This window comes from Grammomys surdaster, unplaced genomic scaffold (genome assembly GCF_004785775.1).
Source record: "Grammomys surdaster isolate TR1022 unplaced genomic scaffold, NIH_TR_1.0 125801, whole genome shotgun sequence".
Classification (NCBI taxonomy): domain Eukaryota; kingdom Metazoa; phylum Chordata; class Mammalia; order Rodentia; family Muridae; genus Grammomys; species Grammomys surdaster.
In genome coordinates, this window is record NW_021620632.1 from 25,280 (window position 1) to 46,021 (window position 20,742).

At 38.7% G+C, this 20,742-nt stretch overlaps 1 protein-coding gene across 1 annotated transcript in view; it reads right to left on the minus strand.

Moving 5' to 3' along the window:
* LOC114640273 (E3 ubiquitin-protein ligase HERC2) overlaps positions 1–20,742 on the minus strand; it is a gene marked incomplete at its 3' end in the record, with an annotated part of 76,975 nt that overhangs the window by 17,674 nt on the left and 38,559 nt on the right. The window contains exons 13-22 of the mRNA XM_028789210.1: positions 19,827–19,984; positions 19,622–19,735; positions 15,892–16,143; positions 13,455–13,648; positions 11,070–11,270; positions 7,109–7,337; positions 6,861–6,985; positions 5,525–5,703; positions 1,077–1,261; positions 312–467 (exon numbers count right to left, since the gene is read on the minus strand). Coding sequence (XP_028645043.1) covers positions 312–467; positions 1,077–1,261; positions 5,525–5,703; positions 6,861–6,985; positions 7,109–7,337; positions 11,070–11,270; positions 13,455–13,648; positions 15,892–16,143; positions 19,622–19,735; positions 19,827–19,984 — 1,793 coding nt within the window. The remainder of the gene's footprint in view (positions 1–311; positions 468–1,076; positions 1,262–5,524; positions 5,704–6,860; positions 6,986–7,108; positions 7,338–11,069; positions 11,271–13,454; positions 13,649–15,891; positions 16,144–19,621; positions 19,736–19,826; positions 19,985–20,742) is intronic.

The window sequence follows — 20,742 nt, forward strand, 5'->3', positions numbered from 1 at the left end:
GCAATTCATTTTTATACTGTCAAAATGAAATTAAATCCTAAGCATTCATCTTGCTACATTCCCATTCGTATTATAAGATTCCATTACCAGGTTACTTAACAAAAAGAGAAAGGGAAAAGAAGAAGGAAGGATGGAAAAAGACAAGGGGGGTAGAAAATATAAAGTTGAACACACAAAGTTTTATCAGTAAAGAATACAGCACAGCTTTTACCAGTCTCCTAAAATAACAAATGAGTTGACATATGTGCAGTCAAAGTATAAGAAGGTTAAAAAGAAAGAAAGAAAAAGAAAGAAACACTACAGAAAAGTACCTGTAAAGTCTCCTTCCATTACACAAGCAACTTCTGCAAAGTGCTGCCAGCTGCTAGAAGCTATGCTGGCAGCCACAGGCAATATGTCTCCAATGTGTGTGCATACAAGGGCTGTGTATTTTTTCAGCAAAGAGCCAACACCCATTAGCTCAGGACCTTAAAGGAAGATTCAGAAAATTATATTTTCATTACTAAAAATACTAAAAATTTTATCCAATAACTGAGTTATTCTACTATTCCACTACCAAGAAGAGATAGTTTACCTATTTACTCAAATAAGAACAATTTACCCTCAGTCTTTGACTATTTTTTGTATCATGGAACTAAAGGGATAATGAATTTGATTACATGCCTGATAGCCTTAAGAATTTAAATGCTTAGACAATTAAATAAAATAATAATACTCCAACACTGGTGAGACAGTTCAGCATCCACATAGCAACTTACAACTGTAACTCCAGTTCAAGGAAACCTGATGCCCTCTTCTGACCTCTGTGAGTACCAAGCATACATGTGTTACACACATAGACATTGCAGGTAAGGAATTCACATACGTAAAAATGAATTTTTATAAATAAATATTTTTAAAGTGATTAGTATAAATATATATGTTCAAAAAAGAAGATTAAAAATTTAGCTTCCAATTGGTACATTTAATATAGTTTGAGAACCATACTTGGATATACATTCTGGGAAGACCAAAACAAAAACAAAATTTAAAAGCTCCAAATGTACAAGACACTTTAATGTTTTAAAAAAACTTACTGGAAGTATCTGAGATTGGACCAATATTTTCTCCTGGATAAAGTTTACTGATGAGCAGGCGCTGAAAGCGCAGTAACAGATCCAGTGAAGCCGATCTCTCACAACTATGCTGCTCAAAGTCCAGACACGAGGAAATGCGGCGGGCAACGTCTTTCAGTCTGGCTACAGTCTGAGAAGCAATGTTTCTAAGTAAGGGAAGAGAAAGTGAAAAAACAAAGTTTTCTGTTAAAAAGCAAAGGAAAGAACTCGACATGAACTAATTATGAGAAGCACAAACCATACATAAGTTACCCAACAAATGTATGAGGTGGATCTGCAGGCAGCAGCACACCTCACTCTAAACCGATCAGATCCCAAAGATGTAATAAAGCCCTACCAGATCATCAATGACAAAATAAGAGCAGATCTGCTCAAAACTTAAAGTTCTATACAAATGTCTGAAAGCAAATCTTATTTTTTTCTCCAGAGCAGTACTTCAAATATAAATGTCATTTGTTCTAAAAGTTAAGATGCACCCCATCACTACACTTACCTGCTGAAGGATGGCGCATGGGGATCCTCTCAGCAGAGAACACAAGAAGGAATACTAAAATGAGTATAAATTGACCCTGATTAGATGCCCAAACATCTCAGCAAGAAGCAGCAGCTTCAGTCCCTACTATGTACTGTGACTTGAGCCCTCAAGTATGAGGAGAGGAAGAAAGTCATGAGCTTCTGCCAAGTTTATAAAGTAGTGGAGAGTCCTATTCTATGAGCCAGGTACAAAGAAACAAAGGTAGAAATAACAAGGGTCAGAAGGAGAGGAGCATCAGAACCATAATGCTACAAGTGCTGTTTGTTTGTTTGTTTGTTTGTTTGGGAGGAGGGCTATTATCTACACAAGCAAGGTGTAACTGAGGTCAGCATGAAATCAGTTTAGAGGGAACAGAGAACACCAGATGGGATACTTACTAAGTAACCACAACCCTGGCCCCAAGAAAGCTAGGCCTGATCTCTGGTACAGAGAACAGAAAGAAAGGAATGGATTAATGATGGGAAATAGAAAAAGCCAAAATCAAGCCTGGTTCCAGGGCTGCCACAAATCAGATCTACCCCAGCAGCCCTACATGTAAGGCTACCAACACCTACCATGCTCTCCAGAAGACCAGCCTAGGAACTTCTACACATCAGAAAAGATTAAGGGCATATTTTAGGCTCCACCTCTGTTTTTAAATAATAATGTTTTTGTTTATTCTTTGAGAATTTCACATATTCTGTTTTGTGAGACTTCACCTCTTAATTCCTACTGTAACAGCAGACTATTGAAAAAAATATTGATAGCTTCTATACTGTGGTTGATATAAAACTTTGAACAATGTGAATGAAGACAGGACAGTAAGAAAAAAATGAGTAGCTAGGGCTCCTGCAGCAATTTAACTTACACTGTAATATTTACTAAAGTGTAGGACCTCACCCTGATCACACATTACAACAAACACAAAGTGAGGTCCTGTCAAACTCACTACCTGATCAGTAGCCCTGACAACACTGCAACAGAAGAAATGGGTCTAGAATCTCACGCTCAAAATACATCTTTGTGGAGTGGAGCTGGCAAGATGCCTCAAAGTTATAAGGACCCAAGTTTGGTTCTCAGCACACATAAGTAATCTAAGGCCTATGGTCTCCATGTGCACATGCGTTTACATGCACATACCCCAATATAGGCACACACATATATACATAATTTAAAATAATAAAATAAGTCTTTTATAAAATGATATATCTTAAGGAACTAATGGTATAAAAATGTTAACTTATCTCCTTTATTACAAAGTTCAGATCTATCATCAAATGTTTAATAGGTTCATTTATTACAGAGACATCAGAGCTCGTTTACCTTCACATGTAAAAACACTCTGTAGTACTTGGCAGCATAAAATTCAACAATCAGTCTGAAATCTGTTCTTGATTACTTTTACCAAAGATCAATTTCATCAACTCTCATTTTTTAAGAAATAAATGACAGGAAATGTTTCTAAGTTCTCTTACATTTTCAGACTGTTTTGTAAAAACTGAACTGATCAAGTCAACATAAATATCTTCTGATCATTATTTGAAGAATAACATGTCTATTCATACAAAAATAGCATATTATATATGCTATTCTTAACTTAACAGCCTAGATTTAGAGGCATTCAAAAGGCTTCTCTGATTTCCAAAGATTCCTGCAAAACAGGTATAAGTCTGTGGCATGCATAGGAACCTACCTGCCATAAGAATGAAAAATACACTTATTAAATAGAAAGAAACCCTAGAGAAAGAGCACCTATATGTAATTTTTACTCATATGAATAAAAGTAAAAATAAATACTCAAAATTTAATATATTTACCCCATGCTCTAGCTTTGAGAGACAGTTCACAAAAGCGCAGCTAGCAAAAACTTAGTCCTCAGGTAAGCACTACTGGGAGGTGGCAGAACCTTGAAGAAATGGGACCTAGTAGAAAGAACTTTGGTCACTGAGAACTTTGTCACCTCAAAGGGAATACTGGGAGTCCTGCCCTTCCTATCTTCCCATTTACATCCAAGCCACCATGAGAGGACCAGTTTTGCTCTGCCACACACTTCTACCATGATGCACCACAGGCCCAAATGCAACAGAGCCAACCAACCATGGAGTAAAACCTATGAAATCATGAGTCGAAATAAATCCTTTCTCACAGTGACACAAAGCTAACACATTCAAATACTTTGAAGATTTTACCATTTCAACATGAACTCAATATAGGAAAAAACTATTGGGTGTGTGTGTGTGTGTGTGTGTATTTATTCAATGAGTACTAGAGATTGAAGCCATCATGCATGCTAGGCAACCACTTTATCACTGAGTCTACCCCCAGCTGTACAGCCCTTTCTATTGGCTTTTATCACTGAAAATTTTATCATTTTATTACTAAAATTGACAATAACAATTAGTTTTAAAATATAATCACCAAAATTACACCACTAACCTACTGAAGAGAGCAGGCACACCCACCCTACCTACAGCAAACATGGACACAGCTGCTGCCACAACCTGGTCTCCTGCTGTCTGGGCAACTGCTTGGGCCAGCCCATTAGAGCTCTCCTCTCTTTATGAGTATAAAATACAATCTAGGCATGATAGGAGGAAGAAGAGGAAGATTCAGAAGTTTAGGGCCGCACTTATCTACACAGCAAATTCAAGGCCAAGCTGCTTATATAAGACTGTCCCTTTGCCTCCTCTCCCAAAACTGAAAGCATAATAAACAAAGAGCCTAGATTCAGAGAGCAGAATGTTAAGAATTTGATTTTTTTTAATGATGTATTTATTTTCATGTCTATGAGTACTCTGTCTGCATGTACACCTGCATCCCAGAAGAGGGCATCAGATCTCATTATAGATAGTTGTGAGCCACCATGTGCTTGCTGGGAAAACTCAGGACCTCTGGAAGAACAACCAGTAAGTGGCCTTAACTGCTGAGCCATTTCTCCAGCCCACAATGTGATTTCTTTCATTGACTTTTTGAATTATCTTTTTATCCAACTATGTCTGGCTTCGGCCCTTCCCAAGGTTAACTACTGATGACAGTTTGAGTTCATTTCATCCTTACTATGTCTGAAAACAGCTTTCCAAAGAACCACTCACTCACTATTCTTTCATTACTTTTTTTTTTAATTTTATTTATCTAAATAAACTCAGTTTTCAGACTTGGCCTTTTTGCTGTTGTTCTTCAAGACAGGGTTTCTCTGTGTAGCCATGGCTGTCCTGAAACTCACTCCGTAGACCAGGCTGGTCTGGAATCAGAAATCTGCCTGCCTCTGCCTCCCTAGTGCTGGGATTAAAGGCATGCGCCACCATTGCCATTTTTAATTTAAGTTAAAAATTATAAGTTTTTCTTATAAGGTTCTCTGGTTTTGTCTTTTTTTCTGTGTGTGTGTGTGTGTGTGTGTGTGTGTGTGTGTAACACTGGCTGACAACAATGAGTATTAACCTCGTTAAAACGTAACCTTGCGAGGGTTAGAGAGATGACTCAGCAGTTAAGAACAGGAGCTGCTCTTCCCAGAACCCACATGGCAGTTCATAACTATCTGCAATTCCAGTTCTAGGGAATTTAAAACCCTCACACAAACATATATGCAGGCAGAACATCAACATACTTAAATGTAAAAATAAAAAAATGTACCTTGCCATAATTGTTATAATTTGCATTTCCTTGCTTATTAATAGACATAAAAATATTTTTATAATCCAATTGTAAAGTGGTACAAACTTCTTCATATCCTCCCTTGTTACTCATGGCTTCTCTTCACTCTTAAACTCTACCCTTGGTAATCTTTAGAGTATGTCTTCAACAGCTAAAGCCATTCCTCAGGCTTCAGTGTTAGATTTCACTAAGTGTTTAAAACAGTAACTTCGAAATAGAAGATAACACAGCTACTGCTACTTACCTAAGAAGCTGCTGTATGAGTTGAACTAGAGGCAAACACTGTTTGCCAGACGATTCATAGATCCCAGTATTAATTAGGTCTTTATCCAAAGGAGTCCTACTTCTATGAAATGTGGATGCATTGGCTTCTTGCTCATCGATTTCTTTTTCCTTCTGTGCTTCTTTTTTGGCTTCTATATCCTGAAATTCAAAAACACAAACTGGTGAACAGTGACCTCATCAGCACCACAGCAGTCTTAGCCTCAGATGCTGATGCACACAACTGACAACACCTACCTATATATCCTGTCAGAAACATCACCTCTTGGTTGCTATGGTTTTAAATATAGTATGCTCTTTCTTTCTGCTTTTCTTTTCTTTTTTCTTTTTTTATGTGTATGAGTGTTATACCTGCATGTATGTCTGGACAGCATGTGTGCCCATGTCTGCCAGAGGCCAAAAGATAACATCAGATGCCCTAGAACTTGACTGGGACCTTATAGGCCAGTATATGAGTGCTGGGAATCAAGTCAAGGTCATCTGGAAGAGCAGCAGCCAATACTCTTATTGCTGAGTCATCTCTCCAGCCCCAAGACACTGAAATCTTTGCCACCAATTCTGACAAATACTAAGCATGTGATGACTCATACAGAGTCAGGAAAGAGCTGCAGCTTTCACACAGCTGTACAAATATAAGGAACAGGGCCCATCTGAGAATCTATAAGCATGCATCCTAGAACTTAGCTAATTCCTCCCCAAAGTATTTAGACATGGGGAAAATACATGCTCAGAGAGGCTCAGAGAGTTAGCATCCACTTTCTCCCCTGATGAGCTTAATGATCCTAATGATCACAGTAGACTTAAAGCCACCAAACAAGTGTTACAACCATTCGATGGAGGACTTTTCAACAATAAAAAGTATGAAAGAATTCTCAATCATAAGAACAAAGTAGTAACATAAACTGTGATGTGGTTGAATACAGAAACCATGAATTGAGGCAAAAGAAGAGGCACTCCTACCTTCCATCCCATTTACATGACATTCAAGGCAGATAATCTAAAGGTGGGGAGTAGCCTAAACGCAAAGGGACGGAAGGATCTTCCAAGATGATGAAAATAATCTATGTAATGGAAGGATCTATCAAATTCATCAGACAATTACGGTGGGATTATTTTATCACAAATAAAAACAAGAGTTTTAAATTTTAAAAATGTGTATGTAACTAAAAGTTTTACATTTTGGGTTTTTCAATGATTATAGTTATGATTCCTACATATGTCCCAGGACACAGTTTTCAATCTCAACAATACACTGAGTAAAATCACTCATCGACTCCCCTGTACTTGTAGGGCCGTACCTGAATTTCTGCCGTAATGGCTGCATTTAAAGCTGACTCTAACCCTCCATCAGCCATCAAGCTGCCAACTAAAAGATCAATCATGAACCGACGGCCTGGACTTAGGTTCACTTCATTGCCTGAAACTGAAAAAAGAGGGGTTTTGTTCTGTTTAGTTTGGTGTTTCTTTTTAGCAATGTGGACAGTACCACCCCACATCCTCCCCACATTCCTATCGGTGCCCAATTCTCCACCTAACCAAAGCTCACCTGTGCAGGGCAAGAGTGCTGAGAGCGCCCTGGCCCGCTCCTCAGCTGTGGGCAGCAGCACAGACCAGCCGCTCTGTAGTACAGCCTGTGCAGCTGACTGCACAGTGCTCAGCACTCCTGCACTGCTGGCCAGGGTCACCACTGTCTGCTTCAGGCTGTTCAGGAGCACACTGCCCAGACCTAAACCAAGGAATTCTGGGTCAACCTGGTGACTAATGGCAGCATGCAACTATAAAAAGGAAAAAAAAAAAAAGTATTTAGAACATCCAAAAGCAAATGTATTTTTCAAAATGCTAATAAAAGACTGAATAAAGTTAAATTTGAAATTTAATCATATAAAAAAATTAACTTTTCAGTTTAAGTTGATATCCCTTATCCAAATGCTTCGATGTTTCAGATATTGGAATATTTTCAAACATAGGAGGTAACTTAAAGGACTCGTGTATTACACAAAATTTATTTGTGCTTCATATACACCTTATACATGTAGCCTGGACATAAATTATACATTACTTTGTTTGCTGTCCTAGAACTCACTATGTAGACCAGGCTGGCCTTGAACTCAACAGAAATTCATCTTCCTCTGCCTCCCAAGTGCTGGGATTAAAGCCATGGGCCACCATGCATAGCTACATTATTTTAAATATTTTTACACATGAAGTAGTTGGCATACAATGAATTTTCCATCTACAGAATCAGGTTAATACTGAAAAAGTTTAAAATTGGGACCATTTCAAATTTTAATTTTCAGAGTAGAAAGATTGATCCTTACATGAATTTTTAAAAACTACCAAATTTTTTTAACCAGCTGGGAAATCTCATTGTAAAAGTACTTTACAAAAACAATGTCTTACCCAGCTCTGACTATGCAACTGCAAAATACAAGATCAGCACAAAGGACTAATCAATGTAGAAGCAGCAACTATCAGTGCAATCCCCAACAGTCTGCACCCAACAGAAAAATGCCTGGAACCAACTGCCGTTTAAAACTAGATAGCCAAAGTACAGCACACAAGCAAAGTCCTCAGGGCAAAACAAGAACACTGACAAAGGTAGGAGCCAAAGGTTCTGCTTTCAAAAATCAGGGCCCAGGCTGGGCTTTGGATCAGCCATCCAATGAACAGAAGAGCAGCTCCCAAGCTCCTCACAACCACCTGCTAAACCTGAGCTTTCCCTAGATATCTGCCAGAATACTGGGTGCCACACTATTCCTATGCAAAGCATCTAGTGCACAAGAAAGCAGGGAGCCAGCCTGCCCTTTGAGTAGCTATGCAATAACAGTGTACTATCCATCTAAGCACAGAGTTCAGAGGTCAAGAGGAGAACCTGTAAAACACTAGAACACAACTCAAGCAAATACAAAACTGTCTTCTAGGGTCACCTTGACCAAACTAAAGAGAAACTGCTGTCACTATGAAAAGGAGCAAGGCATTATCTGCAGCACACTAACATGAGAAACAATCTTTGTCAAAGAAAATTATGTCCCTGGAGATGGTGGCAATTAAAAAAGGATGAGAAAAAAGTACATATAATTATATGAAAAACATTCTTAGAAGTTAAGGATCAGAGAGCCAGTAATACTGCGTAGCCAAAAAAGTCACTTACCACCAAGCCTAACAACCTGAACTTAAACTAGGACCTACATGGTAGATGGATACCTGACTTCCACAAGTTACCTTCTGACTACACACACACACACACACACACACACACACACACACACAAATACACACAAATGCATAAATGCATAAATGTAATATAAAATGTTTTAATTAAGGTTAGAACTGGAACCATGGCTCAGTAGTTTACTCAGTTATAAATTTGGGACACAGTTTTACTCCCAATACCCATGTCCTCATGTTCACAATGACCTGTAATTCCAACACCAGGGAATCTGATGACCTCTTCTGGCCAACACGAGCAGCCATACACATACACTCATATAGACATACAAACAAATTCATATAAACAAAAGTAATAAAAATAAATCTTAGAAAAATGAGAACAACCAGAGTGGTGGTGGCACACACACCTTTAATCTCAGCACTTGGGAGGCAGAGGCAGGTGGATCTCTGAGTGTGAGGCCAGGCTGGTCTACAGAGCAAGTTCCAGGACAGCCAGAGCTACACAGAGAAACCCTATCTCAAAAAACCACCACCAACAACAACAACAAAAACAACAATAATAAGGCAGACACCAGAAGACAAAAATACTGTGATAAAAACAAAGGCTTCAAAACTGACCACATTCTAGAAATGCAAAACTAGTTTCAACAACAGAACCCTTGAGACAGAGGTGTGCAGAGCCAGGGGAGCTCCTTTGTGCCCCTTGTGCATTCTAGGTCCTGCCCTAATAGTCATGCTTTTTGGGCTGTATACACAGAGGCTCCAGTTGTATGGGCCTAGGAAAATGTGCTCAAATCACCATCTTATACAGGACTCCAAACAAACAATCGTTAAATAACTCAGTAACAGGGTCTACTGAGATAAAGGAACTGAAGAAATGAGTCAACCACTTAGAACAGTAAGATTGAGAGATGAATGATGAAAGAGACAAAGAGATTTAAAACTACCAAGGAAGGCATGAAAGGTGGGACAATAAAAAGAAACTCAACATATCTATTAGGTATTCTCTGGGGGGACACAGATTAAAGGTAGAGAAGAATTTCACACTTAATGAGAACATGAGCGTTCAGGCTAAGTAATATCCATAGCCTCAAGTTACATTTAGAAAGGCTTCACCTAGACAGAACACCTGAAAGGCTACCAAAGAGAAAGATGTATTAGCTACAAAGGATCAAGTGTACGAGTGAAAGACTTCTCATCAAGAATAGAAGACCTATTTTCAGTAGAACATTTTCCAAGTGCTAATAAAAAAGGAGATGACCTGTGGCCAGGACGCAGCTGAGTGGCAAACACTTGCTGAGCATGTGTGATGCCATAGATTCATTCCTAGAATTGAGAGGGTGGATCCCCCTCTAACTTAATAAATTATCTTGAAAAGCTAAAATAAGCAAACGTTTTTCAAACTTTAATCTCACATGCACTGAAGGGTGAAAAAGAAAATGTTTATAAGAAGGACTCTGAGGAAATGATCTGATCACAGAAGACAGGGTATATTAGCACTGGTGACAAAGTCAACCGGCTACTGGGAAAACAAAGGACTATATTTTGAGTACGGTATCTTTAAAAATTCTATTAGAGAAAAATTAAAAAATAATTATACTGTTACACCAGCCCTAAAGTACTTTTGTTACTATTTTACAATCTATAAAATCAGACCATTTCCTAAAGTTAGCATGTCTACTTGCATACCCATACACAGATACACATATATACACATAATTTTTTTTAAAAAAACATTTTTTCAAAATCAGACAATATCCTAAAATTGTAATTGGAAATGTTCTCTTTCAGAAACAAACAAAATAACAATATACCTTATATCTAATATGATGAAAAGGGAGTTTAGGATCATGCTACAAGGGTAAGAAAGAGAGACTAGGAAAAAGGCTGGGTAATTTGCATACCCATGTGAGGAAGAGAAGGTACTGACGTAGGGAGCCAAACTTACTGAATACAGCTTTCACAGTCCAAAAGAAATTCCAGGAAGCACTGGTCTCTCAACTGGTTTACCCCTCTCTTTTATCTACTGTTTCAGGCATTTCTCTCTACATACTCTCCCCACATGAATGTCAGGAAGGTGATTATGGCAGAAATAACTGACATAATCTGTACATACTCTTTCCTATGTGCAAGACTGACTTCCAGGAAAAACAAAACAAGATCAAGTATTAAAAGCCTTACACATAACTCCATCATAATCTTATTTTAAAGTACTTTCAATGTTTTATTATCAGTTCACCAAACGGGCTAAAATTCCCACATTCTATACTCATGAATACACTCAGAAATTCCTGAGGCATTTATAAAGGGACAGGAAACCAGCAAAGAATTACTACCTGCAGTCGCAGAAGATTCAGCGTTGCCACAGCCATGCACTCTTTCTCTTGTGGTGGGGGCCAGTCAGCAGTGCCGTCCATTCCCTCGCTGACTTGCCGCAGCAGGAGATCCAGCTGCTCAAAAGTCATTGAGCAGATGTCCACTACAAAAGGGACACGAAGGCCAATGGACCACTCAGAACAAGATGACCATGCAAAGCTCTGTGCAAGAAAAAAAAAAGACCTAACATGAAATCTGTAGGTTCATCAACAGTGTGTTCCACTGAAGAAACTGTTTACCACTCAGTGAGATGAAAATATCTAAAGTTACCTATTCATCCCTCTTCATCTCCAAAATCACGGCTGTCTAGCTTATAAACTATCTCTAATTTCCTCTCCTATTTCACCATACCACCTCATTTCTACACCTAAAAAAATATAAAGCTTTTTCCAAACTTTCACTCACAAAATTACAAATCTACACTAATGGCGGGGAGTGAGCACTCAACCCACTTACAGTGGCACAACAACAACTCTAAGTATAAGGCATATTAGTGCATACACAACCTTCCTAAGAAGGAAACTGAATTATACCATCAGTATAATGTACCTAACTGGCAGTCAGAGAACAGTTCACCTAGAAACAGTTTACTTAGAGGGAAATTTTATAGTATCAAATGCATAGAGACAAAAAAGGGCTAAACCAAATAACCCAGGATGCCACTTTAAGTAACCTGAAAACTGAGCCCAAGCAAGCTGAAGTGAAAGACACTTTAAAAAGAGGAAAAAACAACATAGTTAGAAAAAAATAAGAAGTAAAAATTGAATTGAAAATAATCATTTTAAAAGATCAATAAAATTAAACCTCTAATCAGGGGAAAAACTAAAGCAAAAAAGATATATATATTACTAGTATCCAAGTGGCATATGACCTCAAATGCTTAGTCAGAGAATACTTAAAAAAACAAAACAATCAGCCCAAATTGGGACCCATGTAAATGGGAAGCTTAAAGGCTTGACACTATTACTGATGCTATGGTGTGCTTATAGACAGGAGCTTGTCATGGCTGTCCTCTGAGAGGCCCAACAAGCAGCTGACCCTGACAGATGCAGATACTTACATCCAAATAATGGACAGAAGCCAGAAACCCCTGTGGTTGAATTAGGGAAAGGCTGGAAGAAGTTGAGGAGGAAGGTAGCCCCATAGGAAGACCAGCAGTCTCAACTAACCTGGACCCACCCAGACACTGAGCCACCAACCAGGCAGCAAACACCAGCTGGTCCAAGGCCCCTGATACTTATATAGCAAAGGACTGCCTGGTCTGGTCTCAGTGAGAGAATATGCACCTAACCCTCTAGAGACTTGAGGCCCCAGGGAGTGAGGAGGCCTGGCCGGGTGGGGGTAGAGGGAGTGGAGACATCCTCTTGGAGATGAGGGAGGAGGAATGGGATGAGAAACTGTCAGAGGGCAGACTGAGGGCAGATCAGGATGGGGATAATGACTAGAATATAAAAAAAATTCAAGATAATTAAACAAAAAACAAAACAACAAACAAAAAACCCTTTATCCATTAACTGGACAACAATAACAGAATGGAACAATTCCTGAGGGGCATTACAAAAAAAAAAAAAAAAACAAACAAACAAAAAAAAAAACCCATGAAGCAGAAGCCAGGAATGCCTCTTTTCCTGTTAAAGAAATTGAACTTCTAATGAAATTGTATTTCTAATTATATTTCTAGACTCAGATTAATTCACTAACAATTAAAGAAATAGCACTGTACATAATTTCTTTTAGAAGACACAAGGGAAAGTACCCTAGTTCTTTTCATGAGGCCAGCTTTAGCCTTATAGAAATCAAGTAAGAAGACAGCACAAAGAAAGCTGGATGCCAACAATCCTGATGAGTGTGAGCACACATGAGCGCACGCGTGCACGTGTGCACACACACACACACACACACACAAATAAATAGTAACAAAATATTAGCAAGTAAAACCTATAAACATCAAAAGGATAAAATACCATGACCAATAGTTATAGCAGTAATGCAGAGATTAGTCAATATTTGAAAACCGGTACTTTCCAAAATGAAGACTACTTAATTTACATAATGTCAGAAAAAAAATTTAAACAAATTTCAGCATCCATTTAGAGTACTTCCCAAAAAAAGAAGTAATTCACAGCCAACAATTAAGAGATAGAGGGTGGGAGGAAGAGAGAGCAGGAATATGCTGTCTCTACAATGCATAGAAAAAAAAGCTGAAAGAACTAAACGTAGTAATTTGTTGTGGAACAACTGCAAGACAGAAGGACAAACACTCGTATTTCTACATACTAGCAGTGACCATTTGGAAAGTAAAATAAAATTGTACAAAACACCAAACCTAACTATGCAGTCAGTACCTGGGCAGGCCCACAAGCAATTCCAACTATGTGTTTGGTGTCCAGTCCTGGTAGGGCAGTAGGTTCTGGCTTGGTGACACGGAGAGTGTCAAAGTGCTGACACTGATCATTGCTCCCCCAGCTGTGCACCTCACTGTCTTCTGTCAGAGCAAGGCAGTGAGTGGAGCCTGCAGCCACATCAATCACCTTCTTCCCTAGAGAAGAGACGAGCACAGTTACACCATTCAGCCCATGGCTGTAAGTCCTAGAAGGACATCTGCTCACAGCTACAGAAGAACATAAAGCAGTCAATATTAACTTCTGATAAGTAACACAACCTTCAATATGAAGTTCAATTTACTTGATATGACTATGCTATGTCATGTCTTGTCAATTATGATTTATTAATAACAGTCTACAAATAAGCTAGAGCTACAGTATGAAGTCTTTTTTTTTCTGTTCCTTATTCAGAATTTTAATCAAAAAGAAAGTATGATTTTTTTTAAGTTCCTATCCCTAGTCTTGTTCATATGGGATAAGATACACATAGACACATAGATATATACACACACCATAAAAAGATACACCCTGCAATTAACTAGAAAGATCTCAAGAAAGCCTGATCACTTATTCATCTGTACTGTTCAAGAACTCCTGATGGCTTTAAACCCTGTCCCAAAAAACCTAAAAAACCAAAACACTTAACGCAGCACTCCTTTGGCTCTTTTAATAGATAGGTTTCCTGAGAAACTGTTTTTTAAACATGCTTGGCCACAAAATACTCTCATATTTATTGACCGATTAGCTGACTGATTACTGGACAGGAGAGGGCATGCCACAGCACACATGTAGGGGTCACAGGGCAAGTATGCAGAGTTCTCTTCTCCCACCCTTATGGGGGTTCCAGGGATCAAATTCAGATCACTATACTTGCACAGCAAGTGCTTTTACTGGCTGAGACATCTCACCAACCCTTGTTCCACTAATTCTGACATTTAATTACGTTGGTGGGAAAATGGTATTTCTAGTTTATAGATATTTTTTTCTTCAGTACCCCAGACGTAACCATGCAAAGCATATTCTTCACTAAAGGCCTTTTCTTAAAAGGAAGCCTTTCTTTTCTCAAAGTCGCATGGCGTGAACATTTTTCTATTTGTGTACTGTTAGAAAAGCATTGTATCTCTTCTTGTAGGTAAATCTAACATAATCAACAGTGTTTCCATATAATGTCAATAAAGTCAGCTGAAAAAAAGTGTTACCTGATAAGTCTGAGTTACTATAAATTAACATCAATAATAATTTAAGTATTTCTATAGTAAAGCATTAAACAAATTCTAGTTAATAACTAGAAACCTAGATTTTCTGTATGAATGGAGAAAAATTTAAGAGGTCAACTGAATTCCAACAGAGTTGTGCAATACAGTGAACTGTGTCATTTTACCACTTATCTCATAGGCCTGGGAATAAAACACCTGACAAGTACAGAAGACTCCCACTGACTAAAGTATTAACATGCTATAAAATAAAACTGATGAACACAGGACTGACAAGTCTCCTTAAAAGCCCTATTTCCAAACCCTGTCATTAAAGAAACAGAAAGAGAGAAAGGAAGATGAATTAGTGAAATGAATCTGTGAAACAAAATGCAGACCAAATCCTGTATCTGTGAATAAACTTTTAGGGAAACACAAAAGGACTATTCCCTTAACAATTAATGAGCTAGCCCTTTAAAAATGTTCTTCACTCTGAACTAAATAAAATACCAAAAGGACCAATGAACATGCATGTACTAACCTTGCCTGACTCACTGACTTCACCCTTTTCTGCTTTCCTGTCAGCTCATCTGTACTTTACCAGCCTCCCCCCCCCCACACACACACACCCTACCCCCCTCTTTGGACAGTATGGAGACAACCTACAATCCCAACTAGGCAAAACATTATGGAGAAAAAAAGGAGAGGTTTCCCTTTATAAAGTCCATGGTTTTAATGGCTCTATCTCCAAACATGTCATTCCTAGCAAGAATGCCTAAGACTATGTGAGGATCTCTCAAAGGCAATCCACCCTCTATGCCACAGTGAGCACCACACTACAGAGGACCCTCACTCACACACACACATGGACTTCCCTTTCCCCCTCAACTCCAATACACATTGGACAATTCCATAACCAAGCACATATACCTTACCACCAAAATCAAGGTCATAGCAAACCAAGTCAGGAGAAATCAAGCCTACTTCCTGCTATAACTCCACAGCACAGTAAGTCTCAAAGTAAATGAATTAAAAGTTAAATTTGATAAGAATAATTTTAGGACATTTATTAAAATAGATAAGCCACTTTCCATTATTTACAGCTATCAAGATATTGCTAATGATACTCCACCCACTGGATATAAGGTAAGAAAAGAATTTTTAAAGAATAGATCCATAAGGGTTAACTTCACTCCTGCAATCACCTTGCAAACCTTCCAAGAGTTTGGGATAACGGACATGTTCTTCTGTTCCATGCCCAAGCCTCTGATTGTCACCTTTTCCCCATGAATAAACTTGGCCATCTTTTGTCAAAGCAATAGAAAACTGACTTCCACATCGCACTTTGATGACATCTAAGTCTTGAAGTTTTTCAATCAGCTTTGGGGTTTTGCAGCCATCACTTCCACCTCTACCCAACTTCCCATAGTCACCATCTCCCCAAGACCACACTTGGCCTAGAAAACACAAATTACAAATACATTTAAGTAAAAATCATTGCACATCATAATGGAAGTTTTAAATGACTGAAAATAATACAACCCATAAAACACATGAATCAATCTTACCTATATAGAGAGTTAACACTACACAGATTATTGACTAAATATAATCTAATTTATATTTCAGATTGATATATTAGCAATTAAGAAAATCATAAACAAGAGCTAGAGAAATGGTACAGTGGTTTAGAACACTTATGTTCTTGAGAGGATTCTGATTCCCACTCAGCACTCATAACCATCCTAAATTCCAGATCCAGAGGACTGGCATTCTCTTCTGCCCTCCTCAGGTACCACATACACATACACACACACACACACACACATACACACCAGTTCCAGGGGACTGGCATTCTCTTCTGCCTTCCTCAGGTACACCTGACCCCCCCCCCACACACACACACATTTCTCATTCATACTTTAAAGGCAAAACATACATACTCATAAAATACAAATAAATAAATCTTATTTTAAAAGTAAAAACTGGAGTTTCTTTTTATTTAGATTAAATGGAAAACAAAATTCTGACTCTTACTTTTTGGGACCAATGCTGCTGCTGGAGCTAAATTCTAAACACAGAACAAAATCCCACTGCTCCATAAACATGAGTACTGAGGTGTGTGTCAATGCTGCCTTTTACAGACCACCCTGAGTCTGTCTACACTGTGATGTCCTCACAACACTGTAGTGCTTCCCAAAGGCACAACACGTATCAGTACATGTAATTTAATTAAATGACATAGAAAGATACAATAAATTACAAAAGTGGTCTTTAAAATTCAGCTGAATAATTTGCTAACCCTGAGTAAATTGGGGGAAAAAACTGTTCAGTTACACACTAGAGAAAGCTGTAAGAGGAAGTCCAAAAGAAAAAAGACAGAATGAAACTTTCAGCTTGCTTGTAAATAACTCTATTCTCATTCTGCTTTCAACTGTCCAAACCAAAGATCAATATACTTTTTCTTAAAAACAAGATATTTTTATTTAGCCTTTGTCGGTAATACAGGCTGTAATAAGGACCCAATTATGCCACTGTCACTAGAAAAGAGTCAGAAACAACACAGAAGTAAGCTAATTTGGATGCATTCCAATATAATGCTAGCTATCAAGCTAGGCTAATCCCTCATCTAAACTGAAAACTGTAAATAATACACTATTCACTGATCAGTGGGGAAAATAAACTCAGTGTACATATATATCTTAGAATATGAACCTAATTTTATATGTCCTGTCTAAAATTCTATCACTTACACTTAAGCCAATGTTTTCATCAAGCCTATCACCCAAGACAAGACTGCAAAGGCAGGCAGGATGCTTCTACTGCACCAGTCACCTCAGAACACAATCATCCGGAAAAAATGTTTCTCCGAAAGACTTGCACCAAAAAAGCTCAAGTGTGAGATGAGCAACATTTATAGCCTTATTCCTAGTCCCAAACATTTTATCCTTACAAAATTTTCCTCACAGAAAGTTTAAACGGAATACCAAGGATAAAACCCAAGCACAACTTGCCTAACTTAGCCAGAAAGTGTAACTACTGCACAGTCATCCCAGCACTCAGAAAGCTGAGGAAGGTAGGAGCCCCAGAGTTCAAGGCCCACTGGACAAAACAGCAAGGTTCTGTCACAAAACAAAACCATCTTAGCTAATAGTTTTGTAAAATATGACTCAGTCAATAGTGGACATTTACAAATAATGAAGGGACCTTTCAGATGACTACTCTCTGTAGAATTCAAAAAGCAGCAGAAGCACAGTGATTCTGAAAATGTGCATGTATCAATGGTAGGCTCTAGGTAGATAGGGAAGTGCTGAAGAGTTTATCTTGCACCAAAGACATTCTCAATAGTCAATTCTCTACACACCATTCAACCTCTGTGATGGTTTGTATATGCTTGGCCTAGAGTGTGGCCTTGTTGGAGTAGGTGAAGTCACTGTGCATGTGTGCTTTAAGACCCTAGTCCTAGCTGCCTGAGAGTTAGTCTTCTAGCAGTCTTCAGATGAAGACATAGGACTCTCAGCTCCTCCTGTACCATGCCTACCTGGATGCCATGCTCCCACCTTGATGATAATGGACCGAACCTCTGAACCTGTAAGCCAGCCCAGTTAAATGTTGTCTACAAGTTGTCTTGGTCATGGTGTCTGTTTACAGAAGTAAGACCTTAAAACAACCTCTATAGGAAAAAACAAACTAAGAAATTCCCCAGTTGATGCAAGGACTAACAAGGTACAGAACTGAAATCATCATAATGCAGACAGACAAATTCATTGTAAAAATGGATGCATTTTTGACCATCAAGCCTGAACCACTACATGATATCTCTCTCTCACTTTCTATGTGTGTGCGTGTATGTGTGTGTGTGTGTATATACATATGTATATACATATACGTATATGTATACTCACACATATACATACATGCACACACATACATGCATACATACATATGCACTATGTATGGTGACAAACCCCTGTGATCCCAGCCCTATGGAGGCTAAGCCAAGAGGAAAATAAGTTCAGAGACATTCAGGGCTACTTAGCAAGATACTGTCTCACTAATAAACACAAAAATATATAACTACGGTTAAACAGGAATAAATTTCAATGGTAAAGTACTTGGATCCTGGAACCAAGAATCACAGCACTACAACCACAACAAAAAAGCATTGTAATCTCAATCTCACTAATAAAACATAAACCATCAATTTTATAAGATACACTAGATTGTAAAGTATACAATGACTACGAAAGATTGGCTGCAATAAATCAATAGAGGCTAAATGTTGGGTGATATATTAATAGTGACAATTCAGAATGTCAGTTATAATATTTAGCTGTAAATTTTTAGTGAAAAAATAAAGTACCCACTAGGAAAGGTGGTAACCTCTAGGCAACCACCTGCTTTCGAGAACCAAATCCTAGGAAATTCTTGGGGCTTTTCACTGAAGCCACTGAGATCCTAGTGTGGTAGTTTGAATAAGAAATGTCCCTCATAATCTTGGGCATTTGAACACCAGGTTTTCAGCTGTTGTCTTGGGAAGGCGTAAGTGGTAGTGCAGACTGCTGGAAGAACCGCATCACTGCAAGCAGGCTTTGAGAGTAAAGAGCTTCTCCTTCCAGTTTGTTATCTTTGTTTTGTGCTTGCATTCAAGATGTGATCTTTCAAGGTTCTGCTCCAGCTGTCTTGCCTGACTGCTCCTATGTCTCTCAGTCATGATGGACTTTAATCCTCTGGAAGCATAACCCAAAATAACTCTTCCTCCTACAAGTTTCATTGGTTATTGTACTTTATCAAAGCAACAAAAAAGTAACCAATACACTCGCCAACCAGGGAGGGCAGCCTAAAGAGGTTCATATAACTCAAAAACGCACTCATCCAGGCATCAGCCACCTACATCCCTAAGAAACTGCCCAGGGCAGCACAAGCTCTACATACCGTTCTCAGTCACGGCCAGGGTTTGAGCATCCCCACTCCCACATGCAACATCGATGACCTTTAGTCCTTTGAGTCCAGCCACCAGCATTGGAATGGCCTCATCTTCACTGGAGCCTTGAAACAGATACAACTGTCATTGTCAATGCCTCTCAAAAGAAGCAAGCTCCTCCTAGCTCACGATTATACTCTTGTACAGCAGACATACCATGACCCAAGCGGCCGTAGTTCCCACGGCCCCAAGTGTACAGCTCCCCCTCTGCAGTGATGGCCGCGCTGTATGTGCTCCCACAGGCTATGTGCACCACGTGCTTCCCAGCCTGCTTTCCTGAGAAAGCCGAGATCACCTTGGGCTCCTCCAGAGGCCTGCAGGAAGGAAGGCAACAAACAACATCATAAGCGTTTCATAAGAGTTAAAGTAAAGAGGTAATCAGAGCACAAGACTTTTGGCCTTTCTATCTCAAACATCACTGCTTGCTAAACTGGATGCAGCAAGAGTATCTATTAAAGACTTATACAAAGAACTAAATAAAGCAGTTCTGCTCCTAATGTCCCAAACCACAATCAGCAACAAGGCAATGAATGCTGAGACACGCTACAACATGGCTATACTGCAAAATATTAGTGTAAGTGAAAGTCAGAAATAAACTCCTATACAATTGACTATAATCAGTGCTAGGAATGACAAAATAATTTGAACACAGGGCAAGACAATGGTTGGCAGGAGCTATAGGGAAATCAGGAATGACTACAAAGCATACAAAGACAAGCCTGGAAACAATGGTAACACATTGGCTCTTGATTGTGGTGGTTCCTACACTGAATGAATTTGCCAAAGCCTATCCAACAGTAAATTTGGGGGGAGAGGGGGATTCCACTGGTTTTACCTCATTTTTCTCAATTTCTTACATTGTAGCTTTAGGGTTATTTCTGACCTCTAAAATAATGCATCATACATATCACTATTTTTCCTGTAGACTGAGATTCTTCACAAAGAATATTCTAAGTAGTGATGTTCCCCTATCAGTATCAACAGGCCATACACTTTCCAGTTGCTTCTCCACCAACTCAGATACAGCTGAGGTTGGGAATGTTTCTTACTTTACCTGACTGTTCCTCAATGA